The 23,023-nt window shown below is 38.4% G+C and overlaps 1 protein-coding gene across 3 annotated transcripts in view; it reads right to left on the bottom strand.

Annotated features, from left to right (window-relative positions):
• Nucleotides 1-23,023, bottom strand: part of COL14A1 (collagen type XIV alpha 1 chain) — a 174,778-nt gene that overhangs the window by 134,266 nt on the left and 17,489 nt on the right. For all 3 annotated transcript variants that reach the window (XM_054708522.1, XM_054708523.1, XM_054708524.1), the window contains exons 4-10: nt 22,147-22,230; nt 10,256-10,411; nt 9,219-9,338; nt 7,806-7,970; nt 4,004-4,165; nt 1,799-1,950; nt 564-693 (exon numbers count right to left, since the gene is read on the bottom strand). In XM_054708522.1, the coding sequence (XP_054564497.1) occupies nt 564-693; nt 1,799-1,950; nt 4,004-4,165; nt 7,806-7,970; nt 9,219-9,338; nt 10,256-10,411; nt 22,147-22,230 (969 nt within the window). The remainder of the gene's footprint in view (nt 1-563; nt 694-1,798; nt 1,951-4,003; nt 4,166-7,805; nt 7,971-9,218; nt 9,339-10,255; nt 10,412-22,146; nt 22,231-23,023) is intronic.

Raw genomic sequence — 23,023 nt, 5'->3', positions numbered from 1 at the left:
ATGAGTGGGTAACTGTATTTTTTTAAGATTATCTTTTCCCAGGAGTGTGTGTGTGTGTGTGTGTGTGTGTGTGTGTGTGTGTGTGTGTGTTATCATGATCATGCTCAGGTAAGGAATTACTAGTATTCAGAAGCTTTAGTTTTAATTGCAATAATATAAAAAGTGAAAGTAGATGTAACATAATGCCCTTGTAATTCTACTGGGCAGGAGAGAGAGCTACAGAGCTCCTTCTCTACTTCTACTGACAAATTCAAGCTCAGTGCTTAGTTTGTAATAGGCATTCACTAAATGTTTGTTTACTAAATAAATAAATGTATTTTGCACCCTTCACCACTAAGGTTACTCTCTCCTACACATAACAGAGTGTTACCATATCCCTCCCGGTATGTAGTCCCTGCAAAATGCAATGATAGCTTGGTCCAGTACCGCATGCAAACATGACTATTTTATAGGAATTTGACTCAGGATGTCCATCAATACAACCTGAGCAGTATTCCAAATTAGGAAGGGCTGCCTAAGTAATGCTATACAAGGTCAGAAGTCAGGTAGAATCCAATACGTACGGGTGGTCTCGGTTCCCCGCAGGCCTTCACTAGCGGTGTGAGAATACACTGCAAAGACTGAGACCTGATATTCAGTGAGAGACATCAAGTTTTTCAACACCGTGGAAGTTTCACTGCCATCCACCACCACCTGTTTGAAGCACAGGTCAGGAATGAGAGCATGAAATGTCCCATGTGCAGAATTAACACACAAAAAACAAAAATACCTCTAGCAAGAACATTTCACTAAATGTTCTATGTGTGCCACATCCTCTTTCCCCTGTGCAGTTGATTCTTCTTGAATTCCTATCTGAAGTGATGCACCTTTTATGGAACATGTCCAAAACTCCCTTATTAACTACTATCTAAGGGGAAATTGTGTCATTTTTATCCTAATCACATCTGCTTCATAACAGTTAACGTGTGATATTTTTCCATGGAGCTTTGGGAAGGTTTATTAGTCATGAAAAAAGATAGAACATTGGAATAATTCTGATTTTTTTTTGTCCAGATAATTTAAACCTTCGTGATCTACTTCTCTAACACTTAAAAAAATTATAACCCCTGCCATAATCCAGAAGAAAATTGTGCAACAGGCCGAGGTTAGTCAGGGGTTAGAACAATAAAAGGTTAGCACTTAAAAAAATAAAGATTTCATCACATGTTAACATATTCCCTGTGAATTGCTATATCAAAGGTAGGAACTGGGAAGAATCCAATCATCTGGCAATAAGTATTCTCCCATGATGGCCAACCCATGAGAAAGGCCAGCCACAGATGCTTTCTTATGACTTCTCCATTGCAATAATCTCCATAAACATCCAGGAAATTCCAAACCCTGGAGGACTATGTGACCACATAATTTGGAATGCACAGACTTCATTAAGACAGGGAGTTCAGACCACTCCACTCCCAAAGTAGAAAGAACACATGAATAGCAAAAGGAAGCTCTGGCCAGATAACTAACTACTGATTTCCTTTGCTTTAGAACTCATTAATATTTAAAAAGAAGAAAAAAAAAGCTAAAATAGGTTGTGTTAGAAATGGATACAGGACCAGTTCTGAGAGTTATTTGATGGAGGTGAGAAGAAAAGGTGCAAATAAAGTACATGGACACGTGGAAATGTATTTAAGTGAAATAATTCTAAATGCTTATCACAGAATAACCTTATATATCCATTTCTGTCTTGTCTTCTTTACTGTAGAAGACTTGAGAAAATGAAAATAATGGTTTGAAAATATCATCTCCTCATTACCTCATCTGGTTTTCCACCCCTGGTAGGATAATACACGACTCTGTATTTTTCCACCTTCCCTGGGGCATGAGTCCAGTTAACCATAAAGCTTCTGGCGGTGACTTCAGAAGTAATCAGCTCCGTAGGCGGCCCAATGGTGGCTAGGGCCAAGGCTAAATTAAAGAGACACATAAGATGAACCTCTTCCCTAAAGTTATTTCTTATTCATCACCTTATTGATTTTATGCCACTCCTAAGATTTTCATCTCTAGAGAAGTTGATTCAGTTATTCATTCCGACATTCGTTCATCAAAACATTTAAGAATCTATTAAGTACCAATCCCTACACGAGGTTCTGCGGATACAAAGAGCCACACTCAAGAGGCCAAAGAGCCGCATGTGGCTCGTGAGCCCGGTTTGCTGACCACTGCTCTAGGGCAAGTATGTCAAACTCAATGGCTAACACGGTCCAAATAAATGAGACTCGCGAGCTGCAAGTTTGACATGCTTGCTCTAGGGGCTCTTACCCAAGGGCCTTCAATAACCATTACACTGGGGGAGGGGAGAAAATAGTTACTGAACACTAACTATGACCAGGAACTGTATTGCATGCTTTATCAGCATCCACATGTAGAAATTTTTGTGTGTGTGTGGCGGGGGGTGGAGGTGGGGGAGTTGGGGTTCTAAAGTACTCTAGTTAAGAAGCCCAGAGAAGTTTGTTCAGGAAACTACTGCTTGGCTGCCCAGCCTAGTTCCTCACCAAAATTAAAAAGTTTTGCTCTGCAAAAAAACCTTGTTTTTAAAAAATGAAAAGACAAACTACAGATCAGAAAAAAATATTAACAAACTACATATCCAAAAGAGGATTGGTATGTAGAATATGAATAAAGAATTCTCAAAACTCAACTGTTAAAACTAAACTTAGTAACAAAACTAAACTAAAAGAAGTCCAATTAGAAAATGGGCAAAAGACATGAACTGGCATTTCACCAAAGAGCATATCACAGATGCAAAATGAGCACGGGAAAAGATGTTCGACTTCACTGGGCATCTGGGAAGTGCAAATTAAAACCACAAGGAGCTACCACTACACACTGATCAGAACGGCTAACATGAAAAACAGTAGCAACAAGAAATGTTGGTGACGATGCATAGAAACTGGATCCCTCATCTAGGGTGGCCCCCCAAAATGTATATACATTTTAACAGCTGATAACTCAACTTTGAAAATGAAATGCATTTTAATAAGCACTGCCTTTATAATTATTCAAAGTGTGTACATACATTTTTGGGGACATCCTATATATTCCTGGTAGGAATGTTGAATGCTATGCTCACCCTGGAAAATAGCTTGGCAGTTTCTTAACTAAAACTAAACTAAATATAAAATTACAATATGATACTCTGAACTTTATCCCAGAGAAATTAAAACGTACGTTCACAGAAGAACCTATACATGAACGTTCAGAGCAGCTTTATTTGTAACAGCCAAAGAATGGAAACAACTCAGATGTCTTTCAATGTGGGAATGGTTAAACAAACTGTGGCACATCCATACCGTGGAATACGACACAGCATTTCAAAGAAAGAGTTGCTAATACAGCAACAACTTGAAGGAATCTCCAGGGAATTACCCTAAATAAAGAAAGCCAATCCCCAAAGGTTACATACTACATGATTCCATCTATATAATATTTTCAAAATGAAAAATATTTAGAGATGGAGAACCGATTTTTCAGGAGTTAGGGAGAGGTTGGGGGAGGGACAGAGTGAATGTGGGTATAAAAGGACAATAGGCATGATCCTTGTGGTAATGGAAATGTTCTATATTGTGACTGCATTAGTGCAAACACCATGCCCATGATATCGTACTCTAGTCTTGCAATATGTTACCATTGAGGGAGCCTGGTAAAGATTACAGGCTCTCTTTCTACATTATTTCTTACAACTATGTAAATGGACAATGATCTCAAAATCAAGTTTAATGAAAAGACACAAACATGATGGTCTAAAGGAGAAAATTATCTAGTGGTTAAAGTATTCCTCCCTCACCCCACCAATTTCTATTAGGAGAATAGAGAACTACCCCCATTTCTATTAGGAGAATAGAGAACTCTATTTAGAAAGTCAAGATGAAAGATAGTAAGAATTTTCCTAACCCACGGCAGACTTTTGCTCAGCGCAATCCCCAAGTGCACAGAATGACTACTCTCCATCACTGTTTACCTTTGATCTCCCTGTCCTGTTCTTCCACCCGGAGGCAGACCGTCCTCGTCAGGCTCTCCACCACCGTGTGCATCAGGTCAAACTCGGCCACGTTGTACACGTGAGTGCTGTCTGGTTCGGAGGCGATCTCCTGCAGCTCGTTCTCATCCGCGTTTTTCACCCCTTGCAATGAGGACAACAGGGAGGGTTGCGACATCCATGCCCCATTTGAAAAAGCAACAGCACTGTCCCCAACCTGAGCCCCTCAGTCTCACTGCAAAGCATCTGCTGCTTAAAGAGGCACATCTCTCCTGGCTGAGGCTTTTTAAAAGTCACCTTCAGAATCATTGTTAAACGGTTTAGCTTCTTTTTTTTTTTTTTTTACATATTTTATTGATTTCAGAGAGGAAGGGAGAGGGAGAAGAGAGAGAATCATTGACCCGCTGCCTTCTGCATGCCCCACACTGGGGATCGAGCCCACAAGCCAGGCATGTGCCCTTGACTGGAATCGAACCTGGAACCCTTCCGTCCGCAGGTCAATGCTTTATCTTCTGAGCCAAACCAGCTAGAACGAGCTTCATTTTCTTCAGTTTGTCTTACCCCAAAGACGTATCAATGAAACTAACTTCTGTCTTGCATGACTATTGCATAAGCAATAGTAATTAAACCAGTATTCTAAACTATCAAAACCTCAGGTTTAAATTTCTATAAAACACATTTACTTAAATTGAGAGATTACTAGAATAAAAATAATATTTAACGATCCTCATGAATATTATTATAATACTAGAGGCCCAGTGCACGATTGAATCATGCACATGTAGGGTCCCCTACACCCTTTCGCTTTCGATCACGGGGGAGCTGGGTGCCTGTCCGCTGGTGCACCAGGCCTGAGTGGACAGGCACCCAGCTCCCACGCTTTTGCTTTCGATCGCGGGGGAGCTGGGTACCTGTCCGCTGGTGCACCAGGCCTTTCAGAAGCCTCCGCCCTTTGATGGTCCCCGGTGGGACGTGAGCTTGCTGCCCCAGAGGCCCCTTCTGTGCCGCAGCACAGCCCTGGCGCAGATGCTGAGCTGGAGCCGCCGCTGGCAACACGAGCTCAGTGTCCCGCCGTCCCAATCGGCTACCCCAGCCACCCCGAGTCCTGCCCCCCCCCGCACCTCCTGGCCAATCACGGGCATAGCGAAGGTATGGTCAATTTGCATATTTGTCTATTATTAGGTAGGATAGTATTACGAGACAATTTGGGGGAGAATTAACATATGCAAATAGAACAGGCTGCCTAGTAACCATTGCAAAAAGGGAAGCTCTGGTTCTTCCACAATATTTATTGAATTCCCTTGCTATGGGTCAAGTGCAATGCTGGGTGCTTATAATACAGCGGAAAATACAGTGATACAGAAAACCCTCCGCCCTCATGCAACTTCTCCAGTCTCTATTTCAGCAGTGGATGCTAACACTTACAGTGTGCTTACTTTGCCCCAAATGCTTCAGTGTTTGATGAATATTATTAACATATTTAATCCTCACAACCAACCCTATGAGTTTGGCACAATTGTTTCTCCCATTATACAGATGAGTAAGCTGATGCACAGAGAGGTTAATTAACTTGCTCAAGGAAACATAACCAGGAAGTGTACACCTGGAATTCTGCCCAGACAGTCTAGATCCAAAGTCATATGCTCTGAACCACTATATAGTGTTGCCTCTCAGAAGACTGCACATTAAAATGAGTAAATGTTTACCAATGAAGTTAGAAACAGAAAAAGGAAGGCATAGGATTGGTTCTTATGGCTGTGAAGGTATATTTCTCTTCCCCAGGCTTCAACAAACAAGGAGCATCTATCTATATAAAAGCCTACGTGACCATCGCAGTGAACGGATGACGGAACAGGCTGCATGGGGCGACCAGGCCGGCAGGGGGGTTAGTGAAGGGCAACCAAATGACCGAGCAGCGGGCTGCATGGGGAAACCAAGCCAGCAATGGGGGCAGTTGGGGGTGACCAGGCGGGGTGGGGGCAGTTAGGGGTGACTAGGCCAGTGAGGGGGGCAGTTGGGGGCAACTAGGCTGGCAGAGGGGGCAGTTGGGAGTGACCAGGCCAGCAGGGGGGCAGTTGGGAGCAATCAGGCAGGCAGGCAGGTGAGCAGTTAGGAGCCAGTGGTCCCGGATTGTGAGAGGGATATCCGACTGCCGATTTAAGCCTGATCCCCAATATCGGGCCTAAACTGGCAGTCGGACATCCCCCAAGGGGTCCCGGATTGGAGAGGGTACAGACTGGGCTGAGGGGAACCTCCCCATGTGCACAAATTTCATGCACCGGGCCTCTAGTTTCTTTATAAACCTCTGACACTGCAATCATCTAAGGGTGTTAAAAGAGGTACTATGGAAAAAAGGAAGAGTGATTACCTGGGGCAACATGAATTACTTCTTAGAGGCCTCGCTGTGCCACTGAATTCATTTCCAACCTCAACACACTGAGTAACAAAGCATTGGTTGTTTCTCACCTATTTTCTTTAGGGGGGTCATAGGATAATAAATACTACTGGTTTTCAGGTAATTTCCAAAAAAAAAAAAAGTTCAAATCACATCTGAATTCAATTAAAGTTTTGTTTAAAAACTCATCCATTCATTATGAACAAGACCACAAAATGGAGAATAAACACATGAATGAATCCCCCATCAGTTTACATCTTCTGAAGGGATTTCCTTTGTTGGGGGAAATGATTGCAAAATAAAAAATGAAAATTAAATCAATCTGTCTGATGTTTCTTGCCTGAAGGACTTCTACAATAGCTTCTAAAATGTGCAGTTGGATCTGGATCCACAATAACAAAATCACATTAGTGCATACTGAAGCAATGAGCTTAATATCATCCATGCTTTTCATGCTGGTTAGTTAAAACCAGCAAATTTGAATTTATAGATATAAAACTATTCTAGGGAAGATAGTCCCAATTCTCTCTCACCAAATAGCAAAATAGTTTGTTGCAAAAAGCATAGAAAGAGAGGAGATGTCACCATGACTTGGAATGGCTGGTTTTGTAAGGACAGGGCCTTCCTCGTCTCTGTGCCCCAGCACCCACCACAATGCCTGGCACAGAGCAGATAAGCAAATACTTCTTGAATGAAACATTCTATAAACCACATTTTGATAGCAAATCTAGGAATGGGTCAGAAGAACTGTGTCTAGATTTAGGTTTGTTTTTGTTTTGTCAGTTTCTAGGAAATAGAAGACCCTCCTATTGCCAACAAAAATGTAAGCATTTTTCTGAAGAGCAAAGTTGCATCATCTAAATATTTTGCAGTTATTCTGCATGTGTGAATATATACATATATATATATTCTTTTCCACAAGAATGATACCTTAAAAAAGAGCTTCCGAGAAATAATATTGCGTATCTGGAACTTTGTGCTTTCTTTAAATAACTGCAGGACCTTAATTACTTGAAAATGATAAATGGGTTTCTCCATATACCACCAGAAAAGACACAGCATATAAAGAGATACTAAAGAGAAAAGTCCTGACTAGTACAAAGTAACAAGTATGAACCTAACCATTATCCTTTATACTTTTCACAGCACTTTACATATGGTATCTCGCCTTAGAGGTCTTCACACTATAGGACACAAGACAGTTACCGTCACTTCCATTTTAAATATAGGTTGTAGGGCTCAGATCATTTGACTAGTTGTGATGAGAGTCTGGACTAGAAAATGTACAGGTCTCCTGGCTTTCCATGAAGTGCACTTTGCATTTTATATTATTTTAAGTGGCTGTGTGTCCGTCCCCATTGTTGAAACAGAACTATAAGTGACACATACCTATGGCAAACAGCTCCACACCAGATTCACGAAGGTTCCTGGATGGTGGAATAATATCATCTTGGGACTTCCCGTCTGTGATTAAGATGCCAATTTTGGATACTCCAGTTCTTGCTCCTGCTTCTGGCTTAAAGCTGTTTTCAAAAATGTAGTTCAAAGCAAGGCCTGGCAGAAAACAAGGAAAAATAAACACAAACCAACCACCTCTAATAAAAACGCTTCCAGTCCTGCAAAGTGTAACCACAAGATGAGTAACTTATTGAACTAAAGGGATTTTTATTAGATGCAAACTTTCACCTTCATTTTTACAACCTCTTCCTTGGCAGATTGGATGAAAATCTCAACTCCACCAGAAGAGAGGCAATACAAATAACTGACTACTGCATCATTTCAGAAATGAGCATTTACAACAAATATTGAATTCATGGACATGAATGGACATGACAGATCTGTGTACAAGAAAATGTAAACCTTTATAAGTTAGAACAAAGCAAGAATCCCCACACAATAGCGTCTGTTCCAAATATTACCTCTACACTTTCAGTTTTGCTAATGATGGCCTACAGAACCAAAAATTCTTTCCTATCTCTCTTTCTTAGAGGTAGCGGGGGAAGATCTCAAAGAAAACTGAAACCCTGCCTTTTGAATGTGATACTTTTCACCAAGAAAAAATAAGAAATGCTGCAATATTTTTATAGGATTTGTGTTAAATATTTTTTTGTTGTATGAACAAAATACCCATTAGATTATGCCTCAGATTGGCAAAGCAATTGTCAGGATTTCAGTGGTTTCCTTAAAAGCCAATGACAACATCTACTAGTATATATTTTAATTGAGCATCTATATTGTATGTGCAGTAAGGGTAAAACCTGTGATAACCCCTTGTGGCTAGGATAATTATCATCTAAATAGTCTCACATTCTTCATTTATTAAAAATATCATTGAGCCAAAGATCAGCACATATTTGCATGATAGCTACTGACTGCAGGATAAGGGCCAAGAAAATACCTTCCTTAAATATAAGGTAGGAATGTGTTTTTATTTCATTGACAGGGTGGTTAGAGGAGAAAACAGGTGAAAAGAGAGGGAGGAAAAGGGACTCACAAAGGTTAAAACAGCTAGGAGCACTGTCAGCCTCAGAGACTTCCCCATTTCCTTCTAGGTCAACCAAGCCCCTCCTGGGACATTCTATTCACGTGCAATGAGATGTCTGGGTTTTAATTTATGAAGCTGAGTTTGAGGAAAGAACCATCTGAGAACTTTAGAAGCTAGAGGAAGTGACAGGAGAGGAGAAAAGAAGACTTCCTTTGGTTTACAAAAAGTATTATGCTAAGTCTTACAAAGAGGCTGACTAAATAAAACTATTCTTCAGAAAAATATGTTGCTAAAGATGTGGACTGAACAAAACATACCTGTTAGCGTATTTCCTCCTTTGTATGGTAGATTTCGGACAGCTTCGATCACCTCATCTTTTGTACTGAAGGCATTCAAGTGCCATTCTATTCTGGGATCACCGCTATACTGTGCAAGACCTGGATGGAAAAGAAAGGTAAGAAAGCCCACCCAGAAATGATGGGTTACTCAAAGGTCTAGTGGACTAGTCAAGGAACTAGAATGATGTACGGCCTAATCCTTGCAACATTTTTTTCTCCACCTCACTATGTACTTTCAAGAAGGATTCCTGCAGGGGTAGGGGAGGGGGAGGAAGAGGATTCCTGGCATTAATTTACGGAGTTAATTGAGAGAATTAATTATCTGGGGGCTGAGGAAATGTATCTATTTTATAGCCATCTGGAAGTGAGCACTTTTAAAGTATTAGGTACTTAGCATGTGTTGGGTTTTTTTAAAGTCTGGATTACGTTTGTAGATAAAAGGTCTAGATTTATACGTTGGTTCTTATTCTCAAAGAAGGAGTTTCCTTAATGGCTACTTAAAAGCAAAACTAGGAGACTTTTGTAGTAAAATGAACATGTTGCTTAAAGATTTTAAACTTTTTTATTTGCTTTTTATCTCAGCTAGATTTAATGTGACAAAGATTATATTGTACTATAAAACTATTTCCAATTTCCAGTTGTTTTAGCATAATGTTTCACTAGATTGACTGTTTCCTTTAAAAACTTTTACCTAATAAATTTTTAAGCCAACTCTAACTTAAATAATAATAATAATAATAATAATAATAATAATAATAATAATAATTAGAGAAGACTTTGACTTCCAGAAAATTAAAATAGGTTCAATAATTAATTGAATGACAGTATCATAGCAAAATTAGTAGGAATAAATAATTGGCATATCCTATTGATCCAAATTTGCGTTTTGGGGAACTCTACTATAGTGGGTCCTGTAATTCTGAAAGTCACTCTGTAAAGAGTCTTTGAAATTTCTTAAGAGGCTTCCCCAAAGTTTTATGTTGACAGTTGGCTGCTATGAGTAGTAGAATGTGTACCAATTCGTGTCTTCTCTGAGCCCACATCGAACGCTGTAACCAGGTTTTCCAAGAAAAGCCGAACCAGTCTGAAGTTGAATCTTCCAATACTCCATGAACCATCAACCAGGATGACAATATCAGCAATTGCTGGCGTTTGACAGAAAAATTTCACTTCTGCAAAGTACAAACCAGAAAAGCACCCGTGTTACTGTTGGAACTTTTAAAAAGAGTGAGTCTATTTCCATGTCCTTCAAATAACTTAGTGCTAAGACTACAATAAAGTTCCCATTAAGGCAACTATATTTTTATAACTCTTCCCTTAAATGCATTTTCACTGGGCAAAAATCATGATAATAGCTGGCTGGCCGCAGAGCCAGTGTTCTGGAAATAGCAAAGCACTGGCAGGTTCACACCATCCTGGCAACATGAGCCTTCTGCATATTTGAGAAAGCAATGTCTGTGCAAAATCATCCAGCTTTGGTTTCAGCCTGCAGATTCTTTCCAGGAAAGGTCTCAGCAACACCAGTGTGAGAGAGTAAGCAGAGATGGGGAAGACGGCCGGGAAGCAGAGGCAGCTCTCCTGTTCTGATAAATAAGCTAGAGGAAGTGACAGGAGAAGAGAAATGAGGGGTTACTGGACTCAAGGAAAAGTCAGGGTCATACATTTAGCCTAAGAAAGGCACACACACCTGTGCTAACATAGAAAAGGTTTGGGGAAGAAGAAAATTAGAAAGGGCCCAAGAGTTTCTTCAGATTCAAATTCTTGTGCTCACAGCAGTCCCCCCTTATCCACAGGGGATACATTCCAAGACCCCCAGTGGATTCCTGAAATCACAAATAATATATATCCTATGTAATAAAAGCCTAATATGCAAATTGACCGAATAGTGGGATGACTGGTGGAATGACTGACTGGTCACTATGATGCGCACTAACCACCAGGATAGGAGCTGCCCCCAGTCTGCAGGCCCCAGGTCAGCCAAGGTGGGTGCCATTGGGGGGCCCCTCTGATCACCCTGCCAGTGGCCCCACAGATTGGCCCTGATCACAGGGCAGGCCTAGGGACCTTACCCATGAACAAATTTCATGCGCCAGGCCTCTAGTATATACGAGAATATAATATAATATAATATAATATAATATAATATAATATAATATAATAATAATATAATATAATATAAATAATATATATATGTATATATAATATATGTTTATATATATGTTTATATATATGTTTCTTCCTATACATACATACCTATGATAAAGTTTATGACTTCTCTTTGGCATATCCTAATTGTTGGCATCACTATTCTTGCACTTTGGGGCCATTATTAAATCAAATAAAGGTGACTTGAACACAAGCACTGCAATGCTAATACCATGACAGTCAATCTGATAACCTAATTGATTACTAAGTGACTAACAGGTGGGAAGCATATAAAGTGTGAAAATGCTGGACAAAGGGATGATTCAAGACTGGAGCAGGGAGGATCAAGATGGCACAGGAAAGTGGGGGGTTTCTTCACGTTACTCAGAATGGTGTACAATTTAACACTTATAAATTGTTTATTTCTGAAATTTTCCACTTAATATTTTTGGGCCACAGTTGATCACAGGTAACTGAAACCACAGAAAGTGAAACAGCCTATGAGGGAGACTACTGTACTGTGTCTCTGTGGCAATAAGATTTTGTCCCTTAAAATCATCTCAATAATTGATTTTTAAATGGTTCAAGGAGGTCTCACAACAGGGATTTAGAACAGGATGCCCAGGGGCTGGAAAGTCCCAGCCTGCAGTGACTATGGGCAAGGTGCGAAGGGCAAACAGCTGTCTTTGCAACAAAGGAAGAGACTGTCTGATATATGGGGTAGGTCTCTGCTTGACCAGGTGAAAACCACCACTGTTGTGCGCACAGAGCTAAGATGCTCAAATATTCTTATTGCGTTTAAGAACCCTTCAAAATCACAGGGTATTGTCAGTATCTTTAGTAGCATTCCTTCATCCTGTAGTTTGTGTTTCCAAAAAAAAAAACTAACTTCGCTGAATTTTCATATTAGGACTGGAGATCATGAATTGTGTGTGTTTCTTTGTGTCTTGCCAACTTCTTGAGATTGCCCAACAAATCCCCAGTTTGTTTTCTAACATTAAATGACTATAAAACAATATTTGAAATATAATTTATGTAATAAAACCCAAAATGTATAAGTATTCATAAATAAATGGAATATTTTTTCCTGGAGAGAAAACAGTTGAATTGCCATGGTTGGGCTAGGCAATTTAATCTTATATCTCTGCACCGAGCAGGCCATATTTTGCTAAAAAGATCTTGGATTTTTTCCTCCAGACATAAATATACATGGAATATCTAGATCCTTTTACCAGATGGGGGAAAATGTATTTGCCAATGAAATACTCAGATACTCATATGGAAGCTATATAGTACAGTGTAATCCAAAGTTGATATATTAGATTTTAAGGCAACATATTTCTCTTCTTTAATAACCAAATACAAAGCCACCACCAATTTGGGATATAATCCTACTGTATCAGACCAAAATATTCTAAAACAGAATACTGCAAGAAATCATGGGATAAAAATTTATTTTTTTAAAAATAATCAGGAAAATTGAAGTTTGAGGAAGCATTAAGAATCTGTTTCTCTCGTTTTTAATAGGGAAACTTGCCTCAATTGAGAGTAGCTTTCTTTCTCTTCCAAAACTATTGGGAATATTATTTCACTTTTTTGTTTGGGTACATTGAAGATAAGGTCTTAGAAATCTCTCTTTATGTAGAAGAGGACTATGAAAACAGGTATTATCTATGTCAAAATTTTTCCAATAAAAATGTTCTGTCTATTCAGCTCACTCAAGTCATTTTGACTTAGAGATATAAATTCTATATAGTTCCAAAGTAAGATAAAATTAATTGACTATAAATTAGAAGGCTGTCAAATTTAATGATATTAAAATTTTGAAAGTTGCTCATAAAAAAAACTTTAAGAAATATATAAAGACAAGTTCCAACTGGAGAAGACATGTACAATATAAAAACCTAAAAAAGGATAGTATCAAGAATATATTTAAAAAAAACAGAAATAAAAAATTTAGAGAATAGGAAAGATATATAGCCAATAAATGAATGAAGAGAATTTAAACTACATTGGTATCACAGTAATAAGAAAAATCAAGGTCACAATAATATACAATTTGTGCTCTTTCAACTGAAAAAAAGATAACTTTAATACCATTTATAAGTGTTCCAAAGATAATGAGAAATTTAGGTATATACTTAAAACATCTGCAGGATCTGTGTGCTGAAAATCTCACTATTGATAGAAGAAATCAAAGAAGACATAAATAAATAAATAAATAAATAAATAAATAAATAAATAAATAAGATTACAGATTACCATGTTCATGGATTAGAAGACTGAACATAGTTGAGATGCAATTATCTCTAAATTTATCTATAGGTTAATATGATTCCTACCAAACCTCAGAAAGAGGTTTTTTTTAGATATAGTCAAGCTTTTTCTAAAATTTATCTGGGAAGGCACAGACCTTGGAATAGCTAAAACAATCATGAAAAAGAAGAATAAAGTGGAAAGAATTATTTTACCAGATATTTAGCCTACTAACTAGACAGATATAGTAGTTAGTATAGTCTAGTTTTTCAGAGGGATAAGCACATACATCAATAGAAACTAACAGAAAAGCCATAAATAGACCTATACAAATATGTTCAACTATCTGATTTTAAATCTAAATATAATTTTAGACAAATGTGCAAAAATACTTCAACAGACAGTGCTGGGGCAACTGCATATCCATGAAAACAAACAAATAAATTTGATCAAAACCTCATAATTTATATCCAAATTACTTCAAAATGGATAATAAACTTAAATGTAGTAAGTAAAACTAAGAAACTTTTAAGAAGAAAATAGAAGAAAAGAGGATATACAGATGGCAAGTATGCACATGAAAAGATGTTCAACACTGATAACCATCAGGAAAGTACAAATTAAAACCACCATGAATTTTCACTGTACACACCTATCCAAATAGCTAAAAATAAAACAGTAATAACAACAAGTGCTGGAAAGTATACATAGAAACTGGACCACTCAGACATTGCTCATGGGACTATAGAATGGTATAATTGCTCTGAAAACAGTTTGGCAGTTTCTTTAAAAAAGTATACGATGAAATTACCATATAAACAAACAATTGCACTCTTGGGCATTGATTCTAGAGAAATAAAAACTTACATTCACACACACACACACACACACACACACACACACTGTACACAGATGCTCATAGCAGTTTTATTCATAATAGCCAAAAACTTAAATTAGTCTAGATGTCCTTCAGAGTTAATGGTTAAACAAACTGTGGTACATCCATACCATGTCCTACTTACTACTCAGTAATAAAAACAAAAGAACTACCAATACACACACCTGAAAGAAAAGAGCTAATCCCAAAAGATTAACTACTTCATGATTCCATTTATATAATACCGTTTAAGTAAAAAAAAAAAAAAAAAAAGAAATTGAGGACCAATTCGTGGTTGTCAGGGATTAAGGATGGAGGGTGGGAAGGAGATAGATGTGGTTATAAAGAGGCAACATACAGATATTTGTGGTGATAGAATTGTTTAGCATTTTTACTGTGCTTGTGGATAAACAAACATACACATGTGAAAAAATATACAGAACTAAATAAACACACACAAATGGATACAAGTAAAATGGAAGAGATCTGAAAAAGTGACTGTATGTGGTCTTTAGCAAAAGATAATTCTGAAAATACAGGTAGTGTTAAAAAAAATAAAAGCTAAGCAGCTGAATGCAGTAAAAGGAAAGCACCCAATATACAGGCTACAACACAAACATCATAACATTTGGAAGGAATTATCCCCATTATATTCTACTAGAGGCCCGGTGCACGAAATTCATGGATGTGGTGGTGGGGGGGGGTGTCCCTCAGCCCAGCCTGCACCCTCTCCAATCTGGGACCCCTTGAGGGCAGTCCGACATCCCTCTCACAATCCAGGACTGCTGGCTCCCAACCGCTCACTGCCTGCCTGCCTGCCTGCCTGTCTGATTGTCCCTAACTGCTTCTGCCTGCCAGCCTGATCACCCTCTAACCATTCCCCTGCCAGCCTGATCGACGCCTAACTGCTCCCCTGCCAACCCAATTGCCCCTAACTGCCCTCCCCTGCCAGCCTGGTCACCGCTAACTTCCCTCCCCTGCTGGCCTGGTCACCCCTAATTGCCCTCCCCTGCCAGCCTGGTCACCCCTAACTGCTCTCCCCTGCTGGCCTGGTCCCCGCCAACTGCCCTCCCTTGCAGACCTGGGTCGCCCCCAACTGTCCTCCTCTTCAGGCCTGGTTGCCCCCAACTGCCCTCCCCTGCAGGCCTGGTCCCTCCCAACTGCTGGCCTGATCTCCCACAACTGCCCTCCCCTGCAGGCCATCTTGTGGTGGCCATCTTGTATCCATATGGGGACAGCCATCTTTGACCACATGGGGACAGCCATCTTATGTGTTGGAGTGACAGTCAATTTGCATATTACTCTTTTATTAGATAGGATACCTTCTGGAGGTGCATCAAGAGTTGGCTTTGGAAAGCTAACCATTTGCCAACATTCTATATCTGAAAGTTATGTGCATCATTATATTCAACCTCACCTGCCTCTCTTCACTGCTTCTGCATTTGTACCTGATTTATTGTACTAGCACTGGACTATTACGATTTGTTTCCATTTCTATCTCCCAGACTATGAAAGGTAAGAGGTAAGCTTGAGAGGTAAAAAATTTGTGTTTTATCTTCTGATCCCTTTTGTCTGGTTCAGCTCTTGGCATGTAGCTCATCAATGAATGTGAACTACATTGAACTGTGCTGTTGAAAAAGAATTTCTCTTCTTACATAGTAATTCATCTGTTTGGCAGAACCCTAGAAAAATGGACCATGATGGCTGAATTAAATGTGGTCTCTCCTGCTCCAGGACTACACTGGGAAAGTGGATTACAGTTATTTATGGATCAGGGAGTTGGTATCAGCTTTGCCTGTCTTCCTTGATACTTTTCCAATGCTGGAGGCAAAGCTGAATGAAAGGCGAGCACTTACTATTTTTACTCACGTTATTTTAATATGCAATCAGAAAAATCCCACAATAATTTTCCCCAGCATTAGTCTGATTCATTTAGTGGCTCTGGATTATTTATTTTTTCTATGCCACTAGCAAAATATCTAGGTATACCATTCATAAACCAAGACATCTGAAAGAAAACTGTGGTCACAGAACAATTTTGCACTTAAGTTCAAGTTTTCAAACCAAGAGCTCGCTCTCAAGATTGGCTTCAGCTGCATCACTGGATTTGGTTCTAAAAGGGTTTTTTAAATACATTGGAACAGCTATTACAACATTTTTGTGGAGAGCCATTAATTGTTCTCATTTTTCAGAAAATGAAATTGAGGTTTAGACAGACAAGTGAATGGCTTAGTGGTTACTGGCAGAGCCTGAACTGGATATCAGGACTTCTAAATGTTTGATCCAATATCCTTTCCCATCATACCACACTGCCACTACCATAGAAGATGTCCTCACATAATGGATGGCCACTAGTTACCTGTTGTATTAATGTTACAATTTGTCCATCTAGCAGATGAGGAGTAGGAGTCTGATTTCACATTGATCAGAGTGAAATTAGTACTCATTAGTCCAGCCTTGGAGTAGATTTAACTTTCATAGCATCCCTGATCGCTGACTACCAATCTAAAACAGCACTTCCCATCACTCTCTTCTCTTACTCTGTTTTATTTTTCTTTGCAGAACTTTTTTTTAAAATATGTTTTTATTGATTTTCGAGAGAGAGGAAGGGAGAAGGATAGAGAGATAGAAACATCATTGATCGGCTGCCTCCTGCATACCCCCTACTGGGGATCCTGCATACCCCCTACTAGGGATCAAGCCCAAAACCTGGGCATGTGCCTTGACTGGGGATGGAACCAGCCTCCTCTTGGTTCATAGGTCGGTGCTCAACCACTAAGCCACACCAGCTGGGCATTGGCAGAACTTCTTACTTCTAAGAAATCTATTACATAGTGATGGTTAATTTTGTGTCAACATGACTAGTCCATGCGGTGCCCAGACATTTGGTTAAACATTATTCTGAGTGTGTCTGTGTTTTTGGATGAGATTCACATTTTAATCTGTACATTGAGTAAAGCAGATGGCCCTCCCCAATGTGGGTGGCCCTCATCCAACTGACTGAAGACCTGAATAGAACAATAAGGCTGAGTAAAAGGGAACTGCTCCTGCCTGGATGCCTTGAGCTGTATCATTGGACTAGACCTGAAACACTGGTCTTCTTGGATATGGAACTTGCCAGTGTTCAGGCTGGAACTTATAGGATGAGCTCTCCTGGGTGTCCAGCTTGCCAGCTGCAAATTGTGGGGCTTTCTAGCCTTCATAATCATGAGGCAATTTCTTACAATAAATCTCTTTCCATATGTATATGGATCCTATTTCCATATGGAGAACCCTGATGAATACAGACAGTTATTTATTTATTGACTGTGGTAGACACTCTTCATTGCTTTCTTTTTTTTACAAGAATGAAATGACCTACCATTTCATGACTGCTTTCATCAAATGTTTTGCATATATCTTTTCCATTTAAGCCAGATATTAATTCTTTAAGATAGATGTTCTTCTCACTCCATTGAATTAAGAAAGGTTAAGTAATTTGAAAGGTTAAATAACTAGCCTATCATCACACACTGGGCAGATAGAAAAGTTGGAATTCAAATCCAGAAAAGACTCCATTGCCTGAACCACTTAGCTATTGGGCTATTCAACTCTTATCATAGAAGAGTATTTGAAAGGAAAGGAAGGAGAAAGGGAGGGAGGAAGAGAGGGGAAAGAAGGGAGGAAAGAAAAGGAAAAAAAGGAGGGAGAAAAAAAGGGAGGGAGGGAAGATTGCCAAGCCTCGCAATTAAAGTCATACCCACTTGTGCTATATCCAACCTGGGATAAATAACACCATGACAACTTGCAGATGTGAGATGCCGAGTCCCTAAACTTCAGCCAAAAGAACATTTCTGTCACTCAGAGCCCTGCATCTCAAGAGTAACTTACAATCCTGTAAACATCACATTTCTCCTTTGCTCATAAACTGCAAGGTTCTTGGAAAGGACATGACAGCTGTCTTCAAATATTAAAAGGGCTGTCATACAGAAAGGGGATTAGGAGTGTTCTGTATGCCCACAAGGAGACAGATTTCAACTCATTTCAAGAAATATCTTTCTAACAGTCGAGATTTCCATAGACCACTGCCTTGGAAAACAGTGAGATCTTTGTCAATAAAAGCAGATGCTGGTTAACCCTTGATGGCATGGATAAAGAGCCTCAACCATCTTCTCAATTGCTTGAGCTACATGGCTCTCAAAGTACCTTCCAACTCTAAATTTTAAGATTATTTCTTCCCTCCCTCACCTACCATGTTAGGCCTAAACTCTTCACTGTGGTCTTCAAAGCTCTCCATAACTCAACTCCACTTGATCTGTATTTATTTCTCACTTCCCTGTAATGAAATTCCTCTTATTCCCCCAAACAACATTCCCATCTCTGAGACTGTTGACTCTGTTTTTATCCCCATCCCCTTTAGCATCTCTTCTTATCTACCCTCTCCAAACTCTACCTACCACAATATAAGATACCTAAATGGATTTTATTTCCTTTGAAAGTATATGGTCCTTTTTAAATACTTTTATATAAAGTTTGCTCTAAAAGTTTATTTGTACAATTCTCTGGTTATTTCCTGTTTATCATAAATTAATACTAACCCAAGAAACAGTACTTTGCCTAACCATCACTATTTAAAAATAAAACGTCCTCATCTCCAGAAGCCAGTATATTACATTTGCAATTATTTTCAGCCCTGATTTGACTATATAATTTGAACATGATTTTACTATATGTTTACCTTGGTTGTTCAAGGTGATTTTCTGAAATATACAACCACTCAATCATCCCTGTTATTTCAATTTCTCAATACCAAACAGATCCTGACATTTTGCAATTTCTAAGACTGAACCACCTGTTTAATTTGATACCAACAGTCAGCCCTGCAGGTATAGAAACAAGATGTTTAACAGAAAATTTTTAGACAAGAAAAAACGGTATCCATTGGACAAGCCCAAGCATACCTATGGGGAACAGACTGCCAAAATCTATAGCAGTGCTCATAGTTGAAAAGTATCTGATTAAAAAGAAAAACAATATGCTACACGTTCTCTTAAAAATTAGAACATTTGAAAACTTATTTAAGGCAGAGCTATGATTTCTTACCACTGGGGAATTTATAGGTTAAGAATAATAAAATTTGCTGGAGGCCAACAGAAAAAGGTGTCAAAATCCTTTAAAACTGTCTTAGCAAGAGAGGTGGGGGTGGGGAAAAGAGAAAACTGGAGGTCTTTTGCTAAGAGAATCCCATCCCCTTGCCCTCAGGGAAACCTTATAATTGTATGCGTAGGTATAATGCAAGTGTTCCAACGATTATTTTCTGAATGACTGATTCTGTCTCATGTTTTTGTGAATTCCTAAAAACAGAAATTTAATATAGAAAGAGGGGACTATAATGAATCCTGTAATATAGGTATAAGGTAGACATAAGATCCAATAAGATAAAGGATAGATAGGTAGATAGAGGAATAACGGTGTGTGTGTGTATGTGTGTGTGTGTGTTCGTGTGCCTGTATTTTCAGCTAAGTGGGCCTAGAAGCAATGACAATCTAGAAGCAATAAGCATGTCTAGTACTCACATGTTGATTTCTAAGTATAATTTTTCATGAAAAGAAACAGGACTCCTTGAGGAAATGATTAATTTCAGGGTGTAGCAGAGAAAGATAATTGAGAAAAAGAATATTTGAAGAGCTAATGGTTGGGAATTTTCCAGAATTGGTGAAAGATGAATCTTGATTCTGAAGGCACAAAGATGTCTACAACTGGACTCATTGTAGTGAAACAACAGAATAATAGAGACAAAGCCTAAAAAGCATCCAAAGAGAGAAGAGAGATTACCTGAAAAGGAGTAACATTTAGACTGACAACAGACTTGCCAAAACTAGAAGGCAGAACATAGTGAAATATCTTCCAAATGATTAGAGACAACACTCAACCTAGTACCCAGCTAATTCTTCAACAAAGAGTATGGGTGAATATATTTTTGTATGAGTAAAATGAGTTTACCCCCACAAATCTTCCCTAAAGGAAACTAAACACATAGAGAAGGTGGGAGATACAAATGGAAAGATGGGCAAAGAAATTTTTAAACATGAGAAAATTTAAACAATGACTTACTATAATATTATATTATATTATATTATATTTATATTATATTATTATATTATATTATATTTCTACTTAGTACTCTCAATATTTGCAACAGTTTTAGTAAAACTCACTGAATATTTTCAATATTATATTATATTTTGTCTCACCAAATATAATACCTTGGTGAGACAAAAATAAATAAAAATTAATGTATATTTCATGAATTGTGTAAAATATTAGATAATTAAAGTATTGTATAATTGTGTATTGATTAGTTATAAACTTTGGTTTTTGTATGCATATTAAAAGGTTAATTATAATCATACAAAAAACAAAAGGATTGAAAACCTTCTAGGTGAGAGGAAAATATATTTTTTAAAACTTGATCAATTCTAAATAAATAAGGCATATGGGGGGAGCATAGGAAATGGCAATAACATGGAAAGTTCTCAAAGTGACAAAGCGATGCACAGTACAGGAAATGCAATATGGCAGACCATATATGTACATTTGTATATTCACAGAAACGTGACTGGAAATTCATGCCATAGGTTGAAAAGAAACAGGGGCAAATTCTATAAAAATTACATTTTTAGCTATTAGTAGGTAACATCTTTAGTAGACAATTTATTTGTTTTTCTATTCACTGAATGTTAACTGGAAATTTGTTGTGTGTCAGAAACTGCTAGATACTGAGTCAATGAGGAGCAAAAACAGACACAATTCTTGCTCTCTTGGATCTCACAGTCTAGTTGGGAATGCAACCATTCAGATTACAAGTAAATATAAAATTACAACAAATGCTGTTAAGGGAAGTTAGTTGTTGTCTGAGGGCCTGTAATAGAGAAGAAAGGTTAGGAAATATTTAGGAGAAAGTAATGATTGAACTTAGCTTTTAAAGGGAAAAAAATATTTAAGCAGAGTGGTGATGTGGGTCGTGTTCCATGCAGAGAGTACACAGGTGCTATGACTGTATGGGAGAGACCAGGGTCTTTAAAGAATTTGAAAGGAAGCCAGTGGGTAGAAAGCATTCAGTTGTTAGATGAGGAAGGAGAGGAAGGTAGGTTTGTTATGAGATATCGCCCTAGAGGTCTTGCTAAGGATTCTGGTCTCTATTCTAAGAGCAATAGGAAGCTACTGAGAAGGTCTTAAGGTGTGTGTAGGAAGAAGATAGGGTCAGATCTATTTTGAGAAGATGGCTCTAATTTCTGGGTAGAGAATTCATTGAGATGTTGCTTTAAAAAAATTCTGCATGCCAAGAAAGAAATGGAACCTTAGCTGAGTGTTGGCAATAGACATGGAAAGAAATGAACAGATTCTGTCAGTATGTCAATAGAATATAAATTCGCTAGAACTTGGAGGTGTATTGAATACAGGAGAGTAAGGGAGAGGGAAGTGTTGACAGTTATTATGTGTGACGAAGGAAGGAGGCGTGAAATGGGGCTGAGGAAGATTTTCACATTAGATCCCATCTTCTGATGGGACCAACAGCTACATGTGTGTGCATTGCCTGTGTTATTAAAACAACTCAGCCCCCAGTATAAGCAAATTTTAAAAACTGACCTTCTGGTACAGATGGTTTATTCCCATTTACTTTGTCCGCCTTGATTCTGGTTTTTGGATCCTTCCTTTTTTCCAAATCTTTAACTGGAAGAAAAGTAGAAATACAGCAACATGTTATATTTAAGGCTAAAAGAAAATATTCAGTGAATTTTACTAAAACCGTTGCAAATATTGAGAGTACTAAGTAGAAATTAGCTCCATAATAGAATCTCATTCCCAAAGATTGGAAGCACTATTTTTTGCACCTTTGTCATGAGAAGGTATGGAATACACTTAAGAAATTACTTTGATCAAGTACTCATTATGGCCAGATATAGCAAATAAATTTAATCCTTCAAAACTGCTATAAAATGAGCATGATTATCATACATGAGGGAATGAAGGACCAAGAGGCTAAAAACTAAAAAAAAAAATCTCATAAAACCATCAAGTGTTGGCACGGGATTCAAGCCATATCTTCGGGTCTCTGGACAAGACCTATGAGTTGGCCCCTGTTCTAGAAAGATCTTAGCCATGGCTATCCTCATTTGGACCTGTTCTCTCTGCAATAGAAAGTGGAAAACCCCCATAATATTTTCCTTTCAAACTCAAAACAAGTTTTCCTAGCAATAAATAGTATTTCTTTATCACTTTCATTATGAACTATTCAGGTACCCAGAATGCCCTTGGTCCTTTAATTCATTCAGTCCAATGAACTCCATTAGTTTTACTTTCCATTGGTTAAAACACCACAGGAACTTCCCTCCTACTGTTGTTGGTACCTTAAGCTGTTTGAGTCAGTGAAACCACCACCAAATGGCAATAGTTTCTGAACAAATGCCCTGTAAAAAGGCAGAAGTGATCTGATGGCAAGACATTTCATTTAATTGTTGCATTC

The sequence above is a fragment of the Eptesicus fuscus genome, chromosome 19 (assembly GCF_027574615.1).
Source record: "Eptesicus fuscus isolate TK198812 chromosome 19, DD_ASM_mEF_20220401, whole genome shotgun sequence".
NCBI classification, from domain to species: Eukaryota; Metazoa; Chordata; class Mammalia; order Chiroptera; family Vespertilionidae; genus Eptesicus; species Eptesicus fuscus.
Note: the sequence above shows the minus strand (reverse complement) of the source record. Positions and strands in the feature narration are given on the sequence as shown.